General features: G+C 54.0%; 1 protein-coding gene across 7 annotated transcripts in view; it reads left to right on the forward strand.

The window, feature by feature from the left end:
* The window catches only part of ZNF423 (zinc finger protein 423), a 345,703-nt gene extending 325,808 nt beyond the window's left edge, over window positions 1-19,895 (forward strand). For all 7 annotated transcript variants that reach the window (XM_026011720.2, XM_026011722.2, XM_072750276.1 and 4 more), the window contains one exon: window positions 19,194-19,895. In XM_026011720.2, the coding sequence (XP_025867505.2) occupies window positions 19,194-19,223 (30 nt within the window). In that variant the 3' untranslated portion in view covers window positions 19,224-19,895. The remainder of the gene's footprint in view (window positions 1-19,193) is intronic.
* Window positions 19,896-23,714: the final 3,819 nt, after the last annotated feature.

A 23,714-nucleotide genomic window follows, 5' to 3' on the forward strand; every position in this document is an offset into this window, starting at 1 on the left:
TGTCTGCTATCTTCCATTCTTTTTTTTTTTTTAAAGCTTTTTTAAATTTATTTTTTCATGAGAGATACAGAGAGAGAGAGGCAGAGACACAGGCAGAGGGAGAAGCAAGCTTCATGCAGGGAGCCCGACATAGGACTCGATCCCAGGTCTCCAGAATCAGGTCCCGCGCTGAAGGCTCAGCGGCGCTAAACCGCTGAGCCACCTGGGCTGCCCTCACGGAGTGGATTCTATTCGGTGTGATAACACGGTGTGGCCGCACCCAGCCCACACTATGGGTAGGCAACCTGGGAGCAGCTCTGTGACCTTGAGCAAGTCACTGACCTTTTGTGGGCCTCAGTAGGTGGGGGGTAATGACAGCTCCTTCCTGTGGGTGTCGGTGAGACCAAAGGTAGTGGTGCCTGCGAGCCTCCAGCAGCAGGCACAGGTTTGGTCAGCCCCTGCCACTACTGTGTCCTTGCGCCTGTGGTCTGGGTGCCTGGAGGCCTTTGGTTCACTCCCTCGTCCATTCGTTCATTCAGTCCGTCACGCATGATATGCTCAGTGTAGCCCACAGTATTTCCCGAGCAACTTCTCTGTGCCAGATGTATGCAGGTGTTGGGGACACATGGAGGCGCAAGTCCCTCAAATGTTGTGGGGAGAGGAACAGTAAACAGATGACAAACAGAACGAATGTTGACTGTATGCTTGTGGCATAATGTAGTATAACATATGGTGTGTCATCCAGTTCCATCATACGCTACGCATAACCTGACATGTCCCCGTGACATCACAGGAGGCTTGGGGCACCTGGGCTTTCCTCCTTTCTCACTGTGTGTCTCTCTCTCTCTCTTTTTTTTTTTTTTAAGATTTTATTTATTTACGAGAGAGAGAGAGAGAGAGAGGCAGAGACACAGGCAGAGGGAAAAGCAGGTTCCATGCAGGGAGCTAGATGTGGGACTCGATCCCCGAACTCTAGGATCACACCCTGGGCCGAAGGCAGGCGCCAAACCGCTGAGCCACCCAGCGATCCCTCTCACTGTGTCTCCTGATCTGTTTACTCTTCTGTGGGGCACAGCCTTCCCTGTCTCCAGCATCTTCATCTCTTACCACTGTGACCACTGTGGACGGCTGAGCCTCCTGAGGGGCTGAGTGTGGCTATTTAGGGTCTGCGTCTGGGGAGAACGAGTGGGGGTCACAGATGGCTCCTAATTCTCCTGAGCCACTCACCCCAACATAGTAAAAATGAGACAGTATTTTCTGAGTGCTTCCTGGGAGCCCAGTTACCTCCCTTCACATGTGTAGTCTTTTGAGACTTCATGGAGACCCCACAAGTGTGGCATCCTATGATCTTCATGTCACAGATGGGTAAACTGAGGCTCCCCCGGGCTGCACAGCTGCTAGAGTTGCAGAGCTATGAACCAGGCAGCCTGACACTAACATCTGTGTTCTCAGCCCTGAGGCTGAGGCAGTGGGCTTGAAGGGGACTCTCAGTCCCCTAGGAGCCAAGGACAGGCCTCTGGGTGCTGGGTGCTGGGTGCTAGGGGCAAGCAGGAGAGTGATATGGCTTCACTCCAGGCAGGTGGGGTGAGCAGTGGCTACCGTGGTCACTGCTGAGAGGAGCAAGAGGGGATCAAGCCCTGGGAGGAGCCTGTGTCTGGGTGTACCCAGATGCCCTCACGAGACCCAAGATCTGCCCGCATGAGCAGTGAAGTGTGTGGAGGCCCAGGTGGGGACGGGGGGGCTCCCCCCAAGGCCCGGCTCCGGGCAGAGATGGCACTTGGAATCAGCCTCAGGCTGCCTGTCTGCCCATCAGAGCCTGTCATTCATGCCCTAGGGCGGGGGGCCAACCAACTTAAGAGGGGCACCATGCCATGGCGACAGATGGGCATGGGGGAGCTGCCAGGAGCTGCCAGGAGCCTCCAGCCAGCGGCCCTTGTGTGTGCCGGGAGCCCAGCCCCTGCCGGCGCGGTCCCAGCCCGGACCAAATGCCTTCAGTTTCTCAGGAACAATGACAATCCTACATAACCAGTGGGTGCCGGGTGGGTCTGAGGCTCCCGGAGGCTGACTGTACAAAGCCCTGCCCCCAGCCCCCACCGACTTAGACAAAGAGGCAGCCCCACGTTCAGCAAAGATTAGGGCCTTGAGGGCTGGAGGGGGTGAATCTCAGAGTAGCTTCTTGCTGTCACTGCGACCTTGGGCATATGACCTCCCGTCTGAGGCTCACCATCCTCCCCTGGACGCGGAGGCTCCTTGTGGGGGCGCAGCACAGCCTTCGTGGAATGTGGGGCACAGTGCCCAGCCGGCGGGGGGGCGGCCTTGGGGTGGAGCTGCTGTGATGTCCGGCTCTCACAGATGGGAGACTCCATATCATGCCACGTCACACAGCTGGTAAGAGCCGACCTCACCCCGGTCAGGTGGGGGATAACGGTAACAGAGACACCCGTGGGGACTGCGGGGGGGCCCTCTGCATCGAGCTTCCTGATTCGTCCTCCGGCCAATCCTATGAAGTCAGCGCTGTTCTTCTCCCGTTTTGCAGCTAGGGAGACTGAGGCACAGCTAGGCAGTGGCAGAGGTGGGGCTTGAACCCAGACCGCCCGGTTGGCGGCAGAGCCTGAGCCTCGAAGCACTCCGCCAATTCCGCGGGCGGCGGCTTTCTGTCGTGGAGCCCATTCCTGTTAAGCACGAGGCCTGCTTTGTCTGCCGACGCAGCGTGCTGGGAGCGGGGCTGGCTGCCTCCTGCAAGGGTGCCGGGGTCTGGCCTGGCTGGGGGTGCTCGGCCCCCGCCAGCTGAGAGGCGAGAACCGGGTGCTCTTGGCGGAAGCCTGGATTGCGCTCTTTGGTCGAGCAGGAACAATTACTAATGACATTTAGAAAGAAATTAATGATGAGAAATGCAAGTTGGCATTTCAGGAGCGCCAGTCAGCAGCCGTGCGTCCGCGCTCACAGGAGAGGCGAGGGGTGGGGGCCGGGCACGGAGGGGGAGGGAGGAGATGGCAGAAATTAATTTTGCTGTGTCAATAATGAACGTGGCCCCACTCGCTCTGCTTCTGGAGTTCAGACAAAATCAAACATGGACTGGCGGGCGCTGGCCCACGGCTGCAGTGAGATGCCCTGTGTCCTAGGATCTGGGCGGAGGTGGTGACAGGTTTGGTGCGGTGTCTCCTTTCGGTGGCAGGGGGGTGGGCAGGGGGCAGCAAGAGGAGAGGAAGCAGCCTGAAGCCTGGGCCGTTTGGACGCAAATCCAAGCCCTGCCTCTGACCAGTTGTATGATGTAGCAAGAGCCGCTTCTCCTTTCTGAGACTCTGTGGCTTCATGGGTAAAATGGTGACAGTCGGGAGGTGTAAGGATCATGTATGGAGACCTGGCGGCCCAGTTTGGGCACATAGAAGGAGCTCAATATGTTGTTAGGCATTACCACGTTTCACCGACACACAGCTTCTCGTAACACCTCATAAACTGGACTGGCTCACGTGTGTGTTATACTTGAATTAGTCATTTCTTTTGTTCACTGTGTTGCATCAAATACTGGAGCATCTTATATTCTTTGGGTCTTGGATAAAATAGCACATTGAGGGCAGCCCCGGTGGCTCAGCGGTTTAGCGCTGCCTTCAGCCCAGGGCATGATCCTGGAGACCTGGGATCGAGTCCCACGTCGGGCTCCCTGCATGGAGCCTGCTTCTCCCTCTGCCTGTGTCTCTGCCCCCCCCCCCCCTCTCTCTCTCTGTGTGTGTCTCATGAATAAATAAATAAAATCTTTTAAAAAAATAGCACATTGATAAGGAGGTATGGTGAGGGGGACACAAGATGCTGAAATTGTCTGGAGCAGGGATTGGAGTTCCCAGGGGGCTATGAAAGTGTGCCAACTCCTTCCCCCCCATCAAGTGCTCCAGAATGATGGAGAAGGACCCCGGCAGCCTCCTCTCCCACTGAGGGGAGGAGTAACACACCATGAAAAGTTATCACCATAGTAACATTGAACATTTTTGCCTCATGGAGTGAAAACTTAGAGGCCATGGCCAGGGATATTGAAATCTTTAAATGGTGATCTGTGTGTCAAAAATGGGGATTTCCTGTAATTACAGTGGCTAACATATAGTGCTTATTGAGCAGCAGACAGTGTTAATGCCTCTATTATTAAAGTAAGGAAACTGAGGCACAGAGAGGCAGTCTCCCTAGGCCACAGAGCTGGTCAGTGCTGGGCCCAGGCCACCAGCCCCAGATTCTGTCCTCTTTACCACCCCACTAAATGGCTAGAGTTCTTGATTTTTCTGCAAATCAGACCTAGAAAACCCTGGACCACACTTTTGTGTGGCAGCAACCAGCTGTACCCTTTTAGACACAGGGATGTGCTCCCCAGTTCAGCACTACCCCACCTGGTCTGTCCCACCTGGTTCCTTACCCACCTGGGCTCTGAGTCTCAGGCTCCTGCTGCAACACATCCTGGTTGGTAAGTATTATCCCATTGGCGCTTCAACAACCTGGTACCACGAGGAGTGCCCTTTACTCTCGCCATTTTGCAGACCAGAAAGCTGAGGCTTGGGAAGGACAATAAAGTATAGGATACCTGCAAGGAAAAGAGGGTTCCAGGGGCAGAAATGGGGAGTGTATGCCACCTGCATGGTTTGCGTGTTTGAGCAGGGGAGGCAAGTGTGGCTCAGTGACTGGTCCCCCCATACCCTGAAGCCAGACCTGGATGCACTGTCCACCAGCTGTGTCCCTGACCCAGGGCACCACCTTAGTCTCCTCCATCCTTCCTTCTGACGGCGCCACATCAGAAGTGTGGGGTCATCCATGCTTTCGAGTTGACAATGATGGAAGAACCTCGTGGTTGGTATTGATTATGACAATATTGAACGTCTGTATATTATTGTACATGTTGTGAACACTGTGTCCATGTTATCTAATTTGGAGCTCATAACAAGGCTATGAGTGGGTGCTATTCATCCCACTTTTCAGGCAAGGAAACAGGAACTTTGAGAAACAAAGTGACTTGTCTAAGGTCACAGGTACAGTAAGTGACTAAAGTGGGATTTGGACTCCAAAGCCCGTTGTCTTTCCACCACCCCCCCACCCTCCTACCTACTTAGGTATTCATGCTCTCCTCTTTCTCCTACTAGTCATGCATCTGCTATCCACCCACTCTTCTATCCATTCATTTGTCTTTCTTTTCTTTTCTTTCCTTTCTTTTCTTTCTTTTCTTTTAAAGATTATATTCATTTATTCATGAGAGACACACACAGAGAGAAAGGCTGAGACACAGGCAGAGGGAGAAGCAGGCTCCATGCAGGAAGCCTGACGTGGGACTCGATCCCGGGTCTCCAGGATCAGGCCCTGGGCTGAAGGCAGGCGCCAAACCGCTGAACCACCCAGGGGTCCCCCATTCATTTGTCTTTCCATCCACCATCCCGCCATCTATCCTCCCATCCATTGTCTACCCAGCCATCCAGCCAGCCATCCACCCATCGGTCAGCCATCCATCTTCCTTCCATCCATCCATTTGGCCAGCCAGCCAGCTACACATCCATTAGCATCAAGTACTAAGAAAGTTCCAAGAACTACACTGCTTTCATGTCACCTTCCATATATGCTCTTAATTCCGTGCTTACCTGCCCACCTTTCTTTCCACCCTAAAACTGCATATGAAAACACACACACACACACACACCCTTCTGGTCAATTGAGAGGGATGGGACAGACTGGGGATGTAGATGTTTCTTGGTTTGCCTCCTGGAAACCAGCGACTTCTGCCTGGTGGGGGGAGGGAAGGTACAGGGGAGACCCACAAGGCCATGATGGGGCAGGTGTGTGGGCAGTGATGATGTGCCCACATTTGGGTTGGAAACTGAGTGTAGACAAGAAGGGCAGACAAGGCATTGCAGGCTGGGCCCCAGTGTTCTTCAGCTCTGTCAGTGGGACCAGCTCCTGAGGAGGGGGCGGCTCTTCCCATTCTGGGTGGCAGGGATCACTCTTTGCCATGTGCCAGGCTGGACTTCTTTGATTGGGCAGAGGTATATACACTGACGTGTTTCCACAAGAACCATCGCAATCATTAAATATAATCGGTCTCAGCTGCAGTTTTGATCGCTGGGGCATGCACACAATTCATCACAGCAAATTAGGTCCACCTTCAGAACTCCTGCCCTGCAGCCTGGGGGTCCATCAGTGAAGGGAGCTGGGCCATGTGGGCTCCGGAAGCCATTGGGGGGGATGGGCCATGTTTTCTGAGGGGGACCTCAGAATATCTACCAGAACAGCTCTCCATCCACAGAGGTTAATTTTCTAGAAATTTTGGTAACATAGGAAAGTTTCTGTTTTAGCAAAAATTTGGAGGAAAGTAGAAATGGATATGATCAAAGTCTTAAAATATCATTTATAAAACCTAAACGCCCTGGGTTAGTTTAGGGACCTGAACATATGTGTTCTGTATAATTAGTGGCCGTGTGACCTAGATTTTCCAGGACAGCTTTGATTTCAAATATTGCATCCTAGCCATTGGCTACTTGTCCTGGTTTTTGGCTTGTGAAATATGATGACTATATGAAGAGCTGGGTTTTCTCATCCAAATTTAATGAATAAAAATTTCAAGTGTTACAGGCCTGGAAAGATTTCAGAAAATTTCAAGGGGACAATCCTCTCCACGTTTTTTCCCCCCCAACATGGCAAAATGTTTCATTTTGTGCCTCACACTCACCTTCCCATCTCTCCAGGCACAGAGCAGAGAAAACACGGGCACTTCTGTCCGGCAGGGTCTGAAAGCTGTCAGAGGTCCAGTCCTCTGGACGAGATTTCCAGGAGGGCTTTGCTGCAGCATGCCTCGGGCCCTTGCGTTCAGGGGAGAGGGCCCCTAGTTGTAGAGTCTCCTGAGGTCCCCTGTCCTAACGTGGCCTGGCCCTGGAAGCCGTGCCATCGACTACAGCACACGCGCAGTCACTGCCTGGGAAGGCTGGTACAGCACGGAAGCAGAGAAGGTCTTGCATCCAACGCCAGCCAGGGCTCACTTGGCAGGCGACGTGTCCCCTGGACGCTGCCACAGCTGCCACCCCCCGCCATCCGGCCAAGGCCTCCATAGGCTGCGTCTCGCTACTACAGCCTGTACAGCTTCCTGCTTCCAAGCCTGGAGCCAGAGACGTGAGGGCCATAGCTCAGGATGGGCCCTGAGCGCCTTGGCTGTCTCTGTAGCACGAGACCTCTCTCCTCTCCTTCCTACCTGCCTGCCCAGCCTGTATGATCCCAACCAGTTTTTTTTTTTTTTTGAATTGTGGTAAAATACACATAACGTAAAATTTACGATCTTAACCATGTTCGAGTGAACGCTTCAGTGGCGCTAAGGCCATTCCCTTTGTTGTGCGCCCAGCAGCACCAGCCAGGACACTTTCCTGCAGAACTGAAACTCTGTCCCCACTGAACACTTAACGCTCCACCCCCCCCCTCCCCCCCCCAGCTCCTGGGAACCACCAGTCTCCTTTTCCCTCTCTCTGGATTTGACTACTCTGGGAACCTCACAGAAGTGGAATTATACAGCATTAGTCCTTCTGTGACCGGCTCGTTGCACTTAGCATAATGTCTTCAAAGGATCCCTCCGCTTTTAAGAGAAAAGCGTTCAGTGCCCTGGGCAGGGCGGGGCAAGGGACGCAGAGGAGGGGGCAACTCTGTTCCTTCTTCTCTCCCTGACCCTGCCAGTGGAGGCTGTGCTTCGCCTCCGTCGCTTGCTGGCTGTCATCTCAGAAATGCTCGCTGAGGTTTTAGCAGGTGCAGGCTCTGAGCCTATGTGAGGGGATTGGCAGAGAATTAAGAGATGGGGTCCCTCTGCACGGCCGATGAGGGCATTCTCATGGCAGGGGGACAACCAGGTTCTTGCAGGCTGAGGAAGGTGCTAGGAGGACAGCTGTGCAGGTGCAGAGCTGCACTGGGATGGGTGGCCCCTTGTTGAGAAGGCGGGAAGGCCTTTCTGGGGGGACAGAGATCAGAGGGGATGGGGCCTTGGGAAGCTGGGTGAGTGTGCAGGGCAGTGAGGATGGCCTGTGTGGGGAGCTCTGGCAGGACTGTGGGCAGGGATATGCAGTTCTAGGTGTGGGGGGGACCCCCTAGGGGATTAAGCAGAACTCTCCCCAAAACCTGCCCCTCAAGGAGAGACCCCGGGCTATGCCTCTTATGGGCACATGAGTTTCTCTGCTCCCATGGCCAAGGAGAGAGATCCCCCGAGGGAACCCAGGTCATGGGCAGGCGGGGGCTTCCGGAGGGGTCCTGCTGTTCTGAGTTTCAGTTCTGCTGGTGGTGTGAGTGTGGACAGATGAGCTGCACACCCAGGGGAGACAAAATGCCAAGAATGACAACCAGCCCCTGATCCACTTTGCAGCAAATTGTCAGTGTAATGTCTGTGTGTGTGTGCGTGTATCTGTGAATGTGTGTGTACAGGTGTGTGCCTGGGATTGCAGGGTATCTGGGAGTGCATGTGTGTGTGTGCGTGTGTGTCTAGGATATATGTGAATCTGTGTGTCTGTACTGTGAGTTATCTGTGAGTGTATGTGTGTGTGTATGTAATTATGGGTATCTGTGAGTAAGTGAGTATATATGTGACTGTGGAGTGTAGACTGTGTGTGGGTCAAGTGTATGCAAGTGTGGGACGTAAGAGGAGCTCTGTTGTACCGTGTTGCATTCACAAGCACCCCAAGGGGCAGTCCCCCCAACAGTGCCTGAGATACTGTTAGTGGGTGATGGGTGGGAGGGTTCCTAAGTTCTTTGGGAGAAAGGAAGGCACAAAGGGATAATTATCTAGTAGACTCTTCAGTAGGTGGATAGGGCACACTTGGGCTGGCCTGAGTGGTTGAAGGAGGACTGACTGCTTGGTCCCACTCTCCGAGCTGGCTATTTTGGGGCTCCTGTGTAGCTCTGGGGAAGGAGATTTCCCTGGTTTGCACGCACCTGGCCCACCAGGAAAGATTCAGCTGCATGTGGGGATGCACCCACAGACAGCGGTACATGGGACACACAGGACAGTTCTGGCCTCAACTTCATCTTCTACTCCCCTTCTTCTTCTTCAGAATGTAGCTATGCAAGGTTCCACGATCCTATTCCCTGGGGTGAGGACCTTAAATGATGGGGTGCATGTGGTGTCGCTACTGCTACCTCCACTCTGGCCCTAGGGTGTCCGCCCGGCCAGTGTGCTGGAAGATGTTTGGGGTATCTTGAGGTCCTCACAAAATATGAGAGGCCCTAAGCTGGCAGCCTATGGGCAGATTCAACCTGCAAACATTCTTCGATTGGCCTGAATAGTGCTTTAAACACTAAGATGTTTTATATATATATATGATTTCATTTATTTATTTGAGTGAGAGAGAGCACAAGTCAGGGGCAGAGGGAGAAGCAGACTCCCCACTGAACAGGGAGCCCAGTGTGGGGCTCGATCCCAGGACCCTGAGATTATGACCTGAGCCAAAGGCAGATGCGTAACTGAGCCACCCAGGTGCCCTGGGACATATATATATATATATATATTTTAAGACAAGGAGAGAGGAGGGGCAGAGGGAAAGGGAGGGAGAGACTTCCAAGCAGACTCCATGTGCACAGAGCCCAGGACAAGGCTTGATCTCACGACCCTGAGACCATGATCTGAGTAGAAAAAAAGAGTCAGACACTTAAGCCACTGAGCCACTACGTATTTTTAAAATCTGGTTTCCTAGACCAGATGTGAGGAGGACTGCCCCTTTCCAACAAGGCTTGGGTTCTTTGGATGACTCAGTCCCCACCATACCTTACTGCTTTGCACCCATCCTGGTCTGCACTCACTTGCAGGGTGGACTTGGTAGCCGCGCCCCTGCCCCAAGTTTGGGGGCCTCTGTCCGGGCTGGCTGCACACAGTCAGAGGAGCCCACCACCACCGCTGGGTCTCCTGGATGTCAGCTGCTATTTTTCCAGACATCTACATTTGCTGTGAGTTTGGTGCCTCCACTGACAGGATGCCTCAGTCTTTCCGAAGTGTTCCGTGTGCGGTCTGTGATTCACACATGCACAGGTTGAGATTGGGGAGAGAGACCCTCTCTGGTCTCGGGAACCTGTCCACCCAGAGCCATTTCGATGGAGTTTCAGAATATCTGGTTCATCTGCCCTCAGGCCCCAAGGTGGTGTGTGTGCTTGGGTTCCTGCTCTGCTGCAGCAGGCTGTAGTCATATCTTTTAGGGGTCTGACTCGGGCTCATTGAGGGCAGATTTTTTTTCTCTTTTTTTAATTTTATTTTTTATTGGAGTTCAATTTGCCAACATATAGCATAACACCCAGTGATCATCCTGTCAAGTGCCCCCCTCAGTGCCCATCACCCAGTCACCCCAACCCCCAGCCCACATCCCTTTCCACTACCCCTTGTTCGTTTCCCAGAGTTAAGTGTCTCTCATGTTCTGTCAAGAGGGTAGATTTTAATTCATATTGGAGATGAGCTGTACCCTAAGGTCTCGGTTCCAAGCAGGTACTTACTTGGCTGATGTCAGAATGGACTTTCCAGTGACACAGGAGGTTGACGGGCCAGTGCAATGTTCCCTCCACGACAGAACAGAGGTCCAGACAGAGACCAGGCTTATGGTCACCTGGCCCAGAATCCTTGATTCTCAGTCCTTAGCCCTGAGTCTGCTACGTACCCTGACTCAAAGGTTGCCAGCCACTGGGGACCCCTTCTGCCTCTGGAAAAATGGCAACATTGGTGGCAGCAGATTTTTTTTTTAAGATGTTATGTATTTATTCATGAGAGACACACACAGAGAGGCAGAGACATAGGCAGAGGGAGAAGTAGGCTCCCTGGGGAGCCCAATGCAGGATTCGATCCTGAAACCCCGGGATCACGACCTGAGCCGAAGGCAGACACTCAACCACTGAGCCACCCAGGCATCCCCGGTGGCAGCAAATTAATGCAGGACTCATGGTCAGGGTGACTTGGGCTGCTGAGGTGGGACAGATCCCTAAGCAGCCCTGATGTACACCAGCCACAAAACTCCTGCTTTCTTTCATGCAGCCACTACCTGAAGTCACCTGGTTGCTGGCCTGTGATGCTCTGCACACAAAAAGTGACTGGGCACATTTGCATTCTGAAGCCTACTGTCCCTCCAGACGGGCATTATCAGTTTCTGTCTTTTGTTGGGTGACTCCGAATGGGAGCCTGTTTACGGCCTGCGCTCCTCCTAGAAGGCTGCAGGTTCCCTCCTTTGAATCTATCCTCCAGTGGGTTTTATTTCCAAAGCACAGCAGTACAGAACCTGCCCCTTTGGGAATTCATTGGGCTGTTTTTCTCCCCACAACAACCTTTTCTCTCACGTTTTCACTCAAAGGAAGATCTTTTCCCACTCATGGAATTGGTCGTGGGCCAGGCCACCTGCTGGGGTCTTTTGTGTCCTGGGTGCTGCAGGGTGTTGGACAGGGGCACTCGCCCACCTTCCCACCACCACTGGGACTCCAGAAACCCAGTGGTCAGTCCCCTGGGGACACCTCCAGCAAAAGCAGTCGGGTCCTACAGCTCCCTGTCCCGGGTCCCTGGGTGACTTTGAAGCTCCAAGTCTACTTTTGCAGATGGTTCTCCAAGAAATCACATCCTCCCCGCAAAGCCAACCCTGTGACTCCCTGGAAGTTGGAATCTCCCTGCAGGCCGGGAGTTCCGGATGAATTGAGGCTCTCACCCGAGAGACAGAGACAGACTTCCCCGGCTAAGCGGGTGCGACGCTCACTTCCTGCTGCTCGAGAGTGGCAGACGACAGCCGTCTCGCTGTCTGGGAGACAGGACTGGGAAAGCCGCACGCACGTCCCAGAGCACCGAGGGAGCTGCTTTTGCGTCCGAGGACATTCTGAGGCTTCGTCCTGGGCCAGTGGGTCACTAGCTTCACCCAGGACCCCGATGCCAAGGAGGGGTGTCGCTTCTCAGGGCAGACCTTGCCGTGCCGTCATACAGATGCGGCCCCGCTGGATGGGGGCCGAGGGGGAACACGGGGTGCGTATGCGTCATGGCCCGGGGCGCCGGGGGAGCGGCTGCATCACCGGGCAGGCATTTAGAGGGAACCTTGGCCATCACTCACTCCTAATTTTAATGACGTGCATTAGCTAAATTGTGTTCTGAGTATTCATTCAGTGCTGTTTATGGCGTGCTCTCGAGTGCGCTTACCGTTTGTCAGAAGTGCAAACTAGCGAACATACGAGCCTTTAAGACAGGCCATCTGTTCGTCTTAGACCTTTGGACGATTGTCAAACGCTTCTAAAAATAAGTGCTCACTAGCAGAGAGGGGCTGCCCAGGTGATACACAGCAGAGAGGGAAGCAGGGCTGCCTGCGTCTGTGCCCTCCCAAAGGGAAAGGTATAACTCGAGTGTTGGGTGGCAGAGGGGAGGCGAACCCAGGGAGGGAGCCGAGGGCGGTGGGAGGCACGGAGGCCCCGCTGGTACACCTTTTTGGCTGGAGATGAGAGCGTCTCCCTGTTCCTTGCCTTTCCTGTAACTCCACAGCTCAAATACCTTCGATGGCTCCCCATGGCCCAGATTTAAGGGCGAGCTGCCTCGTCTCGCATCACGGAGTCTCATCAATAAGGCCCCCACCTTCCTTTCCAGGCTTGTCTCCATGGCACATACCCTGTGCTTCTGCCAAGCTGAATTATTCATTGTTCCCTCAGCATATGCTGTGCTTTCTACATTTCACAAGCAGAACGGCGCCGTGGGTAAGCGTGTGCTCTACACACAGACTGCATGGGTGCAGATCTAGCACAGCCGTCAGCAGCTGCAGGACCTCAGCGCTCGTCATTCGCTGCCTCAGTTTTCTCATCTGTAAAATAGGGATAGTCGTCGTGCTTAACAAATCTCAGGGTGGTTATGAGGTTTCGTGAGTTCCTATAATGAAGGGTGGAGAATAATGCTTGGCACAAGTGAGCACAGGATACATGTTAGCTGTGATGATTATCAGTATCATTGGCACCTCCGGGCCATTCCCCGGGGTGGTGGGGCGGATCGTCCTCCTTGGAGAGCTATCTCTGTGCTCACGTGCACGTGCACACACACACCGCAGTGCAAATCCCAACCAAGCCATCTTCAAAGGGCAGCTGGAAAGCCAGCTTCTTCCATAAGTACGTGCCAGTCAAAAGTCCTCTCTCCTTAGTCCCTTTTTATGAAATGTCACCCCCTCCTCTGGCCACGAGCTTGTAAATGGCCAGGATATGGCTTATTCTATCTTCTGCCCACTGCATTGCGTAGCACTGGGCTCCGTGTTTGTTAAATGACCAAACAACAGAATCCCACTTAGCTGGAACACAGGCTGCAGTGTCAGCCTGAAGCGTCTACCTTTTCCCCTGCAAACAGAGGGAACATCTTCCCGTGGTTAAGGCAGGTTCTTGGACTTGGTCCTGGCTCCTGGAGACAGCTCTTTGTAAAGCCAGCCTCACGAGAGCCACCACGGCTGCGGCCCACTCGGGAGCGGCCTAGTGGTGGGCAGTGGGGAGACAGGGCATTGACCGCAGCCTCTTTCCCAACCTCGAACCAGAGGGAGGTGATGTAGAGTCAAGGTGAAGCCAGGTGGGTTCTGCAGGGGACGGAGGGAGGGACGTTTGGTGGGTGGCTGCTAAGCGTTCCTGCATCCTTAATTTGCCACGGGGATGCGAGAGCCTCCTTCTCTGGTGCCCCTTGAGAGTGAGGGTCTCCCCGTGGAACTGTGAGCTCCTCCAGAGAACTGGAGCCTCAAACTCTATATGCCAGTGCACAGCTGGGGCCTGACATCCGGGGACTCTGTGAACAGCTGTGGAAGAAGGAATGAGCGAATGAGTGGGTGAATAAATGGAGGAGCACATACCTTCCTCCCCCACAGAATCTCCCTGCACCACCCCCTCCCACCAGATACCCCACTCTGTCTCCTGGTGGGGTGGAGAGCAGTGGATTGTGACTACTGAGGCTGTGGCCAGGGGGTTTGTGGGGAGGGGACAACTCCTGTGGCCAACGCCTGCCGCTCCAGGGTCGAAAGCATCCAATCTCCCGACATCTCCTTCCCCGTGGAGGAGGAGCTGCAAGAGGCACAGTGTTCAGACCATCAAACTTCCAAGGCGGCCCAGGGACCCAAGGAGGGAACAAACAGCCCTTCTCGCACTGAGCTCCCTGCCTGTTCAAGAAGGCTCTCAAGGATACCATTTATGGAGCACTTTCTCCTGGCCAGGCCTGGGAGGAGTCCATGCACATTATTTCCTGAATCCTCAGGGCCTCTGAGGAAGAGGCTCTGTTATCACCACCCCTCCCTCTGCCAACCCCCAGAGGTCAAGGAATTGGCCTCAGGCCACGTGGCTATTAGATGGCAGAGTCAGGATTCAAACCCAAGACTCTATTCCTCTCTGCCCTCCAAGGCGTCCTGCCTCCTTGTGATCACCCAGGGCCAGGTGAGATGCTAGGACCTTCCAGGCACTTTGTTCCAGAGTAGCTGGAGCACAGGAGGAGTGGCTAATGGTGATATCCAAGAGTGAGAGAAGTCCTCTCCAGCCTATGCATCTCAGGGTGTGTGGAGAAGTCTCCTGTTGCTTCACAGACCGTGTCTCCCAGGCCAGCGGGTGGCCAGCACCTCTAGTCTCCCCTACTCAACACTGTGGTGGGTGGCTGTCAAGAGGAGACCAAGCAGGGTCCCAGATCAAGGGACAGAAAACAGAGCCCGGACCTCGAGAAGAAACCGCTCTCGTGGACCAGGGAGGGTTATGATGGTGTGCACATGCGCATGTGTGATCATGGTGAGGCCTAGAGTGAGGGACGCCTCCTGGTTTGGGTGGAACCAGAATGGGACCAGGCCAGAAGCTCGGACTGGCCCATTCAAGTGTGCATCAGCCTTTGGGGAAGGAAGGTCCAGCAACAGGCTCCATGCTCCTCCCATGTTCGTTGTGTGCCCAACACACACCCTGGCTTGGGCTCTAGATCAGGGTCATTTTGCTGCTAAACACCCAGCGACAAGCATGGTGGCTGTCAACTGGCAGGGATGCAGTGAAGGTTTGCTGAATGAATGAGTGGCCAGGTAAGTGAATGCAGACCCGTAACAAAGGGCTCCTGGGCCTGAGCGCTCTGCTGGCAACGGACAACTTGCAGGGAGAGAGGTCTCAGCAGGACCCCGGACGCCGATGGCACGCCATCCTCGCCCATCACTAACTTGTGTCCCCGGGGCAGGTGACGCAGTGCGCCAGGCATAGGCACCCGAAACAGGCCCTAGCAGGAACCTCTCTCCACGAGAGCCGCATGCACTCTGCTGAGGGAATGCATCTCGGCCGCAACCCAATGCCCCCCGTCGCCTCCCTCCCTTCCCCCCGTTTTATTTTTCTCACCTGCTTCTCGGCCCACACCTGCGTCTCCCTGGCAGGCAGAGAGGCCCTTGTGGATGCCAGGCTTCCCCTCTGGGCACCTTCCAGTCCTTCCTGGCTCCCACCCCCACCCCATCCCCGGCCTTTATGGTGCCGGGAAGTGTTTATCTGCAGGGTTGGTAGTATCTTTAAAAAACGATTTTCTTCCTTCTCCGAAGGGGCTAAATATAGCACAGGCATAAATAGAGAAATAGACATTAAGCCAAATGCCCTTGTGAGAGCCGGGAGGGTGGAAGGGACTCTAAGATGGCTTGATGAAGCCCCCGCCCCTCGAACCACGGCTCCGAGCCGCAGGGTAGGAGCTGCAGGTCTTCGGGTTTATTCAGCTGTGCCGATCGGCAGTGGCTCTGCCAGGAGCTGCTCCACGCACAGGTGTGTGGGGTGATTGGTGAGTCCTGGTGACGGGTCCCCGCACCCCCTCTGCCCTCCCAGAGACTGCCCTCAGCTCGTGGAGGAGCGGATGCCCTCACCGGCCGAACACCTGGCCTCCTCAGCACCCCCCAGCGCACACACTTATTGGGTGGCACGGACCGGTTCTTTCTCGCTGAGCCGCCATCTGCCCCATTAATCCTGCACAAACGTTTGGGTGTCTGTGTCTTGAGTTCGCCCCCCCTCCCCCGCCCCCCCCATCAGGCCCCTTGAGAGGGCTGGGCCCAGCTGGAGTCTTCCCCTACCCCGCACTGTGCCTGGCCCAGAGCAGAGCATCCAGCAGGTAGTTAATAACGCAATGCTGGATGAATTCTGGGGCCTGGCCCCCTTGGGGCATCAAGTTTCGACATTTCCATCTGCTGTGACATCCTGGGCTTTTGTTCTTAGAGAACTTAAGGGAAGGAAGTTTTACCCTTCTGTCTCAGAACTCTCGGCGGAAGTCCTTTCTTGAGTCTAACTGAAGAACTGCCTGCTATTGCTCCTCAAGAGGAAAGGCCCACTGCGGTTTTCACCCGAGAAGTGGCATCTATTCTCATATTTTCCTGACCAGTGGTCCTCAGCATAGCTTCCCGCCTCCTGGATTTCTCTGCCAGCAGCCCGCGGAGGAGCCGGTGTGGACCACGTGTGTTAAACTGGCCCTGTTCTTGGCATCCTGGCAAGAGGCTGTTTCATTATCCACAGATCCTGGGATACCTCCGTTTGCCTGTGCTGGTGGCGGGTGGTCCTTGAGCGTTTTGTAGAGATTAGATATCATCTCTGGCTTTCAGCTGCTTATGGAACAGTCCACGTTCAGGGGCATCCAGGGCCTCCACCGTCTCAGTCTGAACCCCTCCCAGGCTGCCATGTGACCTCTGCGGGGGTCATCCCACCGGGGCCTGTGTTTGCCAGGCTCATTCGAGCCTCCATATCTTTGTCTGTGCTGCGCCTTCCACTCAGAATGCTCTCTCCCCTTTCCACATATGTACTTCCTACCCATACACTTAGTTGTATATTTATCCTTCCATTGATTCCTTAAAAAATATTTACAATGTCTACTTTGTGGTGCAACCATAATTCGAGGACAGAAAAAGAACTGTGTATGTTTATCCACCTCCTCCGTCCTTCCCACCCCCCACCACCCCTCACTCCCTCTTACATAAAGAAGGACCTGACCACACTCAGATAGCACCGGCCACATGGCACTGTTAATCGACCGGCTGTTGGCAGGGGGGCAGGGGGAGACCCCCACTCGTTCCTGGCTGGGCAGCTGTGCCTGCCATGTCACCACTGGGCCTTGTGTGCCCTGCCCGGGCCAAGGACTGTGGGGCTGAGAAGGGAGGTGATGCCTTCCTGTCTGCAACTCAGCAGAGCACGCTAGGCTTGTACTTGGGAGGCACATAGATGTGTGGAAGGTGGGTTGGAAGTGCCTTGAGGGGCTTGCAGGGAGGGGTGGCATGTGACCATGTGCCCAGAGGACTCCAAGCGTGGCTTGCTTGGCAGGGAGGAGAGAGGAGGTGAGAACTGAATCACCAAAGGCTTGGAAGCTGGGTGCATGCTTTGCTGTAGGGTGGGTCTGGCTCCCCGCAGGACTGGCTGCCTGTGCTCACACAAGTGCAGGGAGAGGTGCCTCGGCTGGAGGGTGGGCGTTCCCATGGAAACCGCCGCATCCCATCTGTGGCCTCAGACAACCTGCCTTGTGCCTCTGGGTCCGTGGCACCCCCGCCGAGGTGCCAGGCCACGCTGGCAGAGTTTGTCCTCATGCCCGGTGTGGAGTGTGGATGATCCGTGGACTGGAATGCCCAGGAGTTGCAGGGCACTGGAAGCCTACCTTCTCGCCCCAGGCCCTGGCTTTCTTGGATTCCAGTTGCCTGGTTCAACCCTGCCTGATTCCCAGCTGGATGACCTTGAATCCGTCACTGAGCCTCTCTGAGCCTCATTTCCTCATCTTACCATGTCCTACCTTGTAAGGCTGTTGTGAGGATTGAGACAAATGTACCTCTGACGGCATGTAGCACGTGTGCTTGCTTGATCCATACCCAGGAGCCCAAGGAAAGGGGACAGCGGTGGTTGGCGCTCTGTGCCGCGGGTATCAGCAGGCATCTGCTGTGTGGGGACAGGGCACTGCCTCTCCCTGGCGCGGAGCTTGCCGCGAGAGTTGGTGACATCACCACGGAGGCAGCAGCAGTGCCGGCAGTGGGAAGAGGCTGCCACAGGGGGCCTGGGCCACGGAGTAGGGGGTGCTCCAGGCCCCCTCCTGTGCCCCCGCAAAGCTGCAAAGCTGCGGGCATGGGACATCCTCTGGTGGCCCTCACAGCTCTACCCGGAGCCCAGGAGAGACGCAGCGCCACGTCTGACCTCTGGTGGTCATCGGCAGAGCTGCAGACTGGCAGCTCCGGGCCTCAGAGGAGTCACTGCCCTTCCTGGGTGGGGGGAGGCAGGAGCACCCCCCTCCCCCCAGACCTCGCTCCTTGTGACTGCAGGTCCTGTGCTGCTCCAAGCAGGGCTCCTGTCCCCTGGGTGCATTTTGCTTCATTTCTCCAGGTGGCAAGAGCTTGAATACCTGAGGCTTCGATGAGATGGGTCTGGATTTCCAACAGGGACCACTGAAAAGAAACAAAATCACTCTTAGAGGCCAAATCCCACCCCCCGCCCCAGGCCACTGGCTCCTACAACCCTGCTGGCCGAGGGAAGAGGTGCCCCGGGCTGCGGTGAGAGGGAGGTGTTTGGCCGGAGGGGCCCACCTGGGCCCTGGCTGCCCCGGGTGGGTTCGGGGGGGACTTGGGCAGACCGCACATGCCTCTGGCCGGAGCTGCTCACGTGCCCGGACTGGCAGGCTGCCTCCTCCAGCGCCCTCCCTGCCGGGTGACCCGTCCTCGGCCGCAGGCACCGCTGCCGCCCGCCGCCTCGGCACGTCTGTGCCACTCGGGTGTTTCTTGGCCGGAGAGCCGCGTGGCACATCTGCTGTCTCCCTCCACGAGGCTCGGAGCAGCTCCCAGGAGGGATGGAGGGGGGAGTCTGGGGAGAGCCTGCAGGCGATCAGATATAATTTCCTCCTCCTCCTCCTCCTCCTCCTCCTTCTCCTCCTCCTCCACCTCAGAGAAAAAGGGAGATGGAGAGGTGAGCAAGGCTGTTTTTAATTCCTGCCACCGCCACCCCCTCCTGGCATGTCCCCTTGCCCTCCCTAGAGCCAGTCCCGTGGTAAGACCTGAACGGTCTTTAAAAAAAAAAAAACAACACAACAATTTCTAGAGAGCCCAGGTTGGCAGCAACAGGAACCCATCCCCGAGCCCCCGATCAACGTGGCGTCTTGGCAGCTGTGTCCCCCGAGCACTTTTTCCGGGTTGCATTTTGTGTTGTAATAATCGAGCCGCTTTTCTGTGGCTCCCGGCGTAAATGCACCGAGTGGGAGGGGCCGGGCCTGCTCTCCATTCTTCTGCCCTCATGCGTGTCTCCTTTCTTCGCCTTTGCAGAACCACACGATGAGCCAGCACGCACAGTGAGGGACCGCTCGACAGGACACCTCTCCGCAGAAGGCTTGCCGGAGACGCCGTGGGGAGGGCCATTTGAACATTACATCCAATCAAAGTGTCATTTGCAACCCAGATGTAAAACTCTAATGATTTGGCCATGAGGCGCTGCTATTATAAGCAGCTGGAAATGAATATTAATGGCAGAGATTAAAAGTATTCCATGCTCAGTATTTTTTATTGTCCTGCTACAGCTAGTGTGCTTTTAGAGTTTCCGCCGAAGACTACATTTCTAGAGTTAGAGAAACCCGCTTTTTGAGGCTATTGTCCTTTGTTCCTTCATGTATTATATTGATAGTTTTTAAAGAAAAAAAAAAGGATTAGTGTGATTTTTTTTTTCCTTTGCTTCTTTTTTTTTTCTTTCTTGTTTTTCTTTCCCCCCCTTCGGTTAACTACTTTTTAATTGCAATTCTAGGTAATTGTGCATCGTGATGTGATTGCTTGGCTATTGTCTGAATATTTCCTTTTAATTTTTTAATTAAAGACTAATGCTTTGATTGGATTTGCCAGTTCACCGGACAGTGATTAAAACTATGTAATGAATATAATCGGTTTCAGTGCAACTGGATGGTCTGCTTTTAAATGTGACTTAATCTGACTGCAGTTACTAGTACAGTTCAATAAAGGGAATCCATGCGATTAGCATCGGCTGCCTGGTTCTCTACTCCCGGCCTGGGGCTCTGGGGCAGAGGTGGGGTGGGGTGGGGAGACTGTCGTCACCCATAGGGTGTTGTGTCCCTATGTGAGTCCCCATGGGATCACGGGGGCCTGTGGGGACCTGCACACCACAGACCCAGCTTCCCTTGGGAAAGAGGACACATAGAAACCTAACACGCGTAGTCTGGATCAGGTGGCAGGTGGCCACCGAAGTCAAAACAGAAGGAACCCTTAAAGATGAAACACTCTGATCTTTTCATTTGTGGAAACGAAGGTCAGGGGTAAGTGGGCTGACCCATGATGTTTCCTTGTTTCTCCCACTGGGGATGGGCAGGTGGTTAACCCTTACCTGGCCAGGACCCCGGGAGGGACTTGGATTCCACTTGTGGCCAAGGTGTGAGGACATGACAAGAGCTGGGGGTAACCCTCCAGTCCCATGCAATCCAGGGCTGGGGGCGCTGCAGAGCCGAGGCAGGTGGGAGTGGCCAGTTTGCAATCCCAGAGATCAGTGGGACGTGGAAGCGCTCAGACCTGTGGCCAGGGCCAGCCAGGGCTCTAGCGGGTTAAGAGGCAAGTTCCTACACCATAAAATCTCAGGAGGCCCCCCCACCCTGTACTTGCAAACCCCAAGAAGGGGTGTTTCCTGACATTTTACATCCTAGTTTCCTTGCCTTCCTCACCCCTCCGTCATGCTGGTGCCTGGCTGACTTGCCAATCAGAGGCCGCGGCTTCAGAACCTGCGTGGGGAAGCCCTTGTTAACTTTTCACAAGGGGCAAGAAAATTGGTTATTACCCTCTGCAGAGCGGAAATGAAACAGGCAGACAGATTGCACCTAATTACAATGTAATACAAAGTCACGGGCATGGAATTTGTAGCAATTATACCCAGCATCTTCTGACTCCCATATCAAGGGGCTTCTGGTGACCTGTAAGAGTTTCCCCCGCGGCCACCGCATGTAAGAATCTCATGTGGGTGGGGCATTTAGTTTTATAAAATGCCCATGGCACCTGCAAATCAGGGCACACTCCTGCCAGTGGTGGGCCAAGGGGAGCAGTCACCCTTGGAATTCCTGGAAGTCGAAGGCAATGAACTTCAATATTTAGTCCCCTGGAGACTTGGCCGTTTCGGGGGAGACTCAGGGCAGGCATGCTGTTCCCCAAAGTGTGGCCAGCCACAGTCCGGCCCGGTCCACAGCTAGGCTTGCCTTAGAGACGGCACCAAAGGCTGTGGGCAGGACCAGCGCGTTCCAGGGCTTGCCAGATCACCGTCTCTGGGCCCTCTCCAGCTCCAGATTTATCCTGAACCCCATGGAGCCCAGGTGAGTCCTCGGTAAGTACCAACAGAAGATTTGATTTGACGGTTGGTGGCGTAGGGCTAAATTAGTCACTGCCCCCATTAAAAATACAGCGGGGGGTTTAAGAGCTTTTCACGCCATGTGGGAATCAGCAGCGAAGCCGGCGGATGCCTTGGGTAAGGAGAGAGGCGGCCTAGGGGACCGCGAGGTAATGAGGTTTATGGCGATGACAAGGCAGCCAGGGAACCCCACCGACTCCCCCCTCGCCTGGGCCCATTGTTCTCCGGCTGGCTCTGCCCCCACCCTTCTGCTGAGAGCCCCTCGTGACTTCGTGCAGGGAGGGGGCTCTACGGGGGACACGGGGCCCTTACAGGGATTGGTGTTTGTCACCATCAGACAGTATTGGGGTGGGGGTCGTGTGGGGCTATGTGCCTGTGCTTTGGAGACCAGCCCCCACCTCACTCCATCAGAGGATTTGAAGCTGGGATGAGCCAGTTTACCTCTCAGCCCAGAGGGGCCTTGCAGGGCCACGGGGTGGGGTGGGGGGGGGTGGTTTCCATGCTGTGATGCCCCGTTGCAGGGCTGAAGGCTGGCAGTGGCATGGTGGTTGTTGGGAAGATGACAAAGCCAGGCCTCTCACCAGGAGGGCTCCTCTCAGCCTGGAGGGTGCTATGGAGTCAGTGACTGGTAGTTTAGATGCTGGCATGGGCAAGGTGACTTGAAGCTGAGGGTTCATTATTGCTGTATTTGCATGTACAAATTAGCAGTTTCTAGTGCTCTGTGGGTGCAGGAATTTTGCCCAGGCTGAAAAATGGACTAGGACACCTGGGCCCCAGACTCCTGCCATTGGGTACCTGCCTAGAGCTTCTGGAAGCAGGTGGATAAGGGTTTTGGTCTCAGTGGGGACACTGCCATAGGAAGAATCTTCTCAAGTTCCCCCAGCCACAGACCATGCTCCTCCTATACTCACAGTATGTTTGATATTGAACTTTCCACCTTTTAAAAAAATTCCCTTCTAGAATATGCATTCTTAAGGGTGGGTTCTGTACCTATAAGCATTTAGGAGGTGGGACCGAGACTTCAAGCCATTAGTCATCCACCAGCAGGTATTTCTTGGGGATCCTTGAAGATGCAGAGATGGCCAAGCAATGTGGCCCCTTCCCTCATGGGGTTCATGATCACATGACACCCCTTTAGCAAGCAAGCCCGTCAGTAAATACCTCATCACACATCGTTACAGGTGCTATGATGGACAAGGACTGTAGCTGTGTGAGATGAGTAGGGACCATGCCAGGGGTGCAGGGAGGAAGGCCTTGCTAAAGAAATGACATCAGCTGAGACCTGGAGAAGGAAGGGCCCCAGGGAGAAGCCTCAAGTTGGAAGCAAACTGGAAGTATTCTCCGGGTTCTCTAGTTATACTGGATTTCAATTTCAGATGGTTTGAAACAAGCCCAGAGAATTTCAGAATCTTGTCCAAGGTCATACGATTCAAGATAGAATTGAGACTATAATTTGGGTGTCCTGCCTTCTAGCCTTGGTGTCTGATTTCCCTCTGTGACCACCTATTTATTGAAAAGCAAATTGAATAGTAGCTATTATTATTATGAATAAAGTGGCATACTCTTGGAAAGAATGCTAGCTCTCCTTTTCCTTAATAAATTGACTGATTTTTATCTGAGCAAATGTTACCTTGGAGAAGGTGTCGGATTATATGTCCTATCCCTCCTAAAAGTTAGGTGTGGGGCAGCCCCAGTGGCAGCGGTTTAGTGCCACTTTCAGCCCAGGGCATGATCCTGGAGACCGGGGATCAAGTCCCATGTCGGGCTCCCTGGATGGAGCCTGCTTCTCCCTCTACCTGTCTCTGCCTCCCTGTCTTCCCTGTATCTCTCTCTCTCTCTGTGCCTCTCATGAATAAATAAATAAAATCTTTAAAAACACAATAAAATAAGTTAGGTGTGGCCATATTACTATTGGAAGCTATACTGGTTCTGATAATGGGATATAAATAGAAGTGCTATCCATAAATTCTAAGAATTCTCCTGACGTGAAATGAGCTCATCCCTTTCCCTTCCTGATGGCTGGAATGTAGATGCAACAGCTAGAGGTCCAAAAGCCATTTTGAACCATGAGGTAACCTGGAAATGGAAGACACACATGGGTTGAGCAACAATATAGAAGGAGCCTGGGACTCAAACTGTGCCAAACGCCTACCAGCTCTGTCCTGCTTCCCAATAGGTTTCTTAAACTTGAGAGAGAAATAAACTTCTTTCTTAAGCCATTATTATTTGTTTTTTTAATTGTAATTGAATCAATTCTTAACTACTATAAGTTAAAATATATACATATATGGCTTCCAAGTAAGAGTAAACTTAGAAGGTTTAAGGAAAGGGCATGAGATGGTTAAAAATATCTAAAGGTTAAGAGAACTCAAGGACATACTATAATCAATATCTACTTGGCCAGTAGGTACATTGGGTTGGGCAGATCTGGGCTGGTCTCAGATTAGCTTGGC

This window comes from Vulpes vulpes, chromosome 2, assembly GCF_048418805.1.
Source record: "Vulpes vulpes isolate BD-2025 chromosome 2, VulVul3, whole genome shotgun sequence".
NCBI lineage: Eukaryota > Metazoa > Chordata > Mammalia > Carnivora > Canidae > Vulpes > Vulpes vulpes.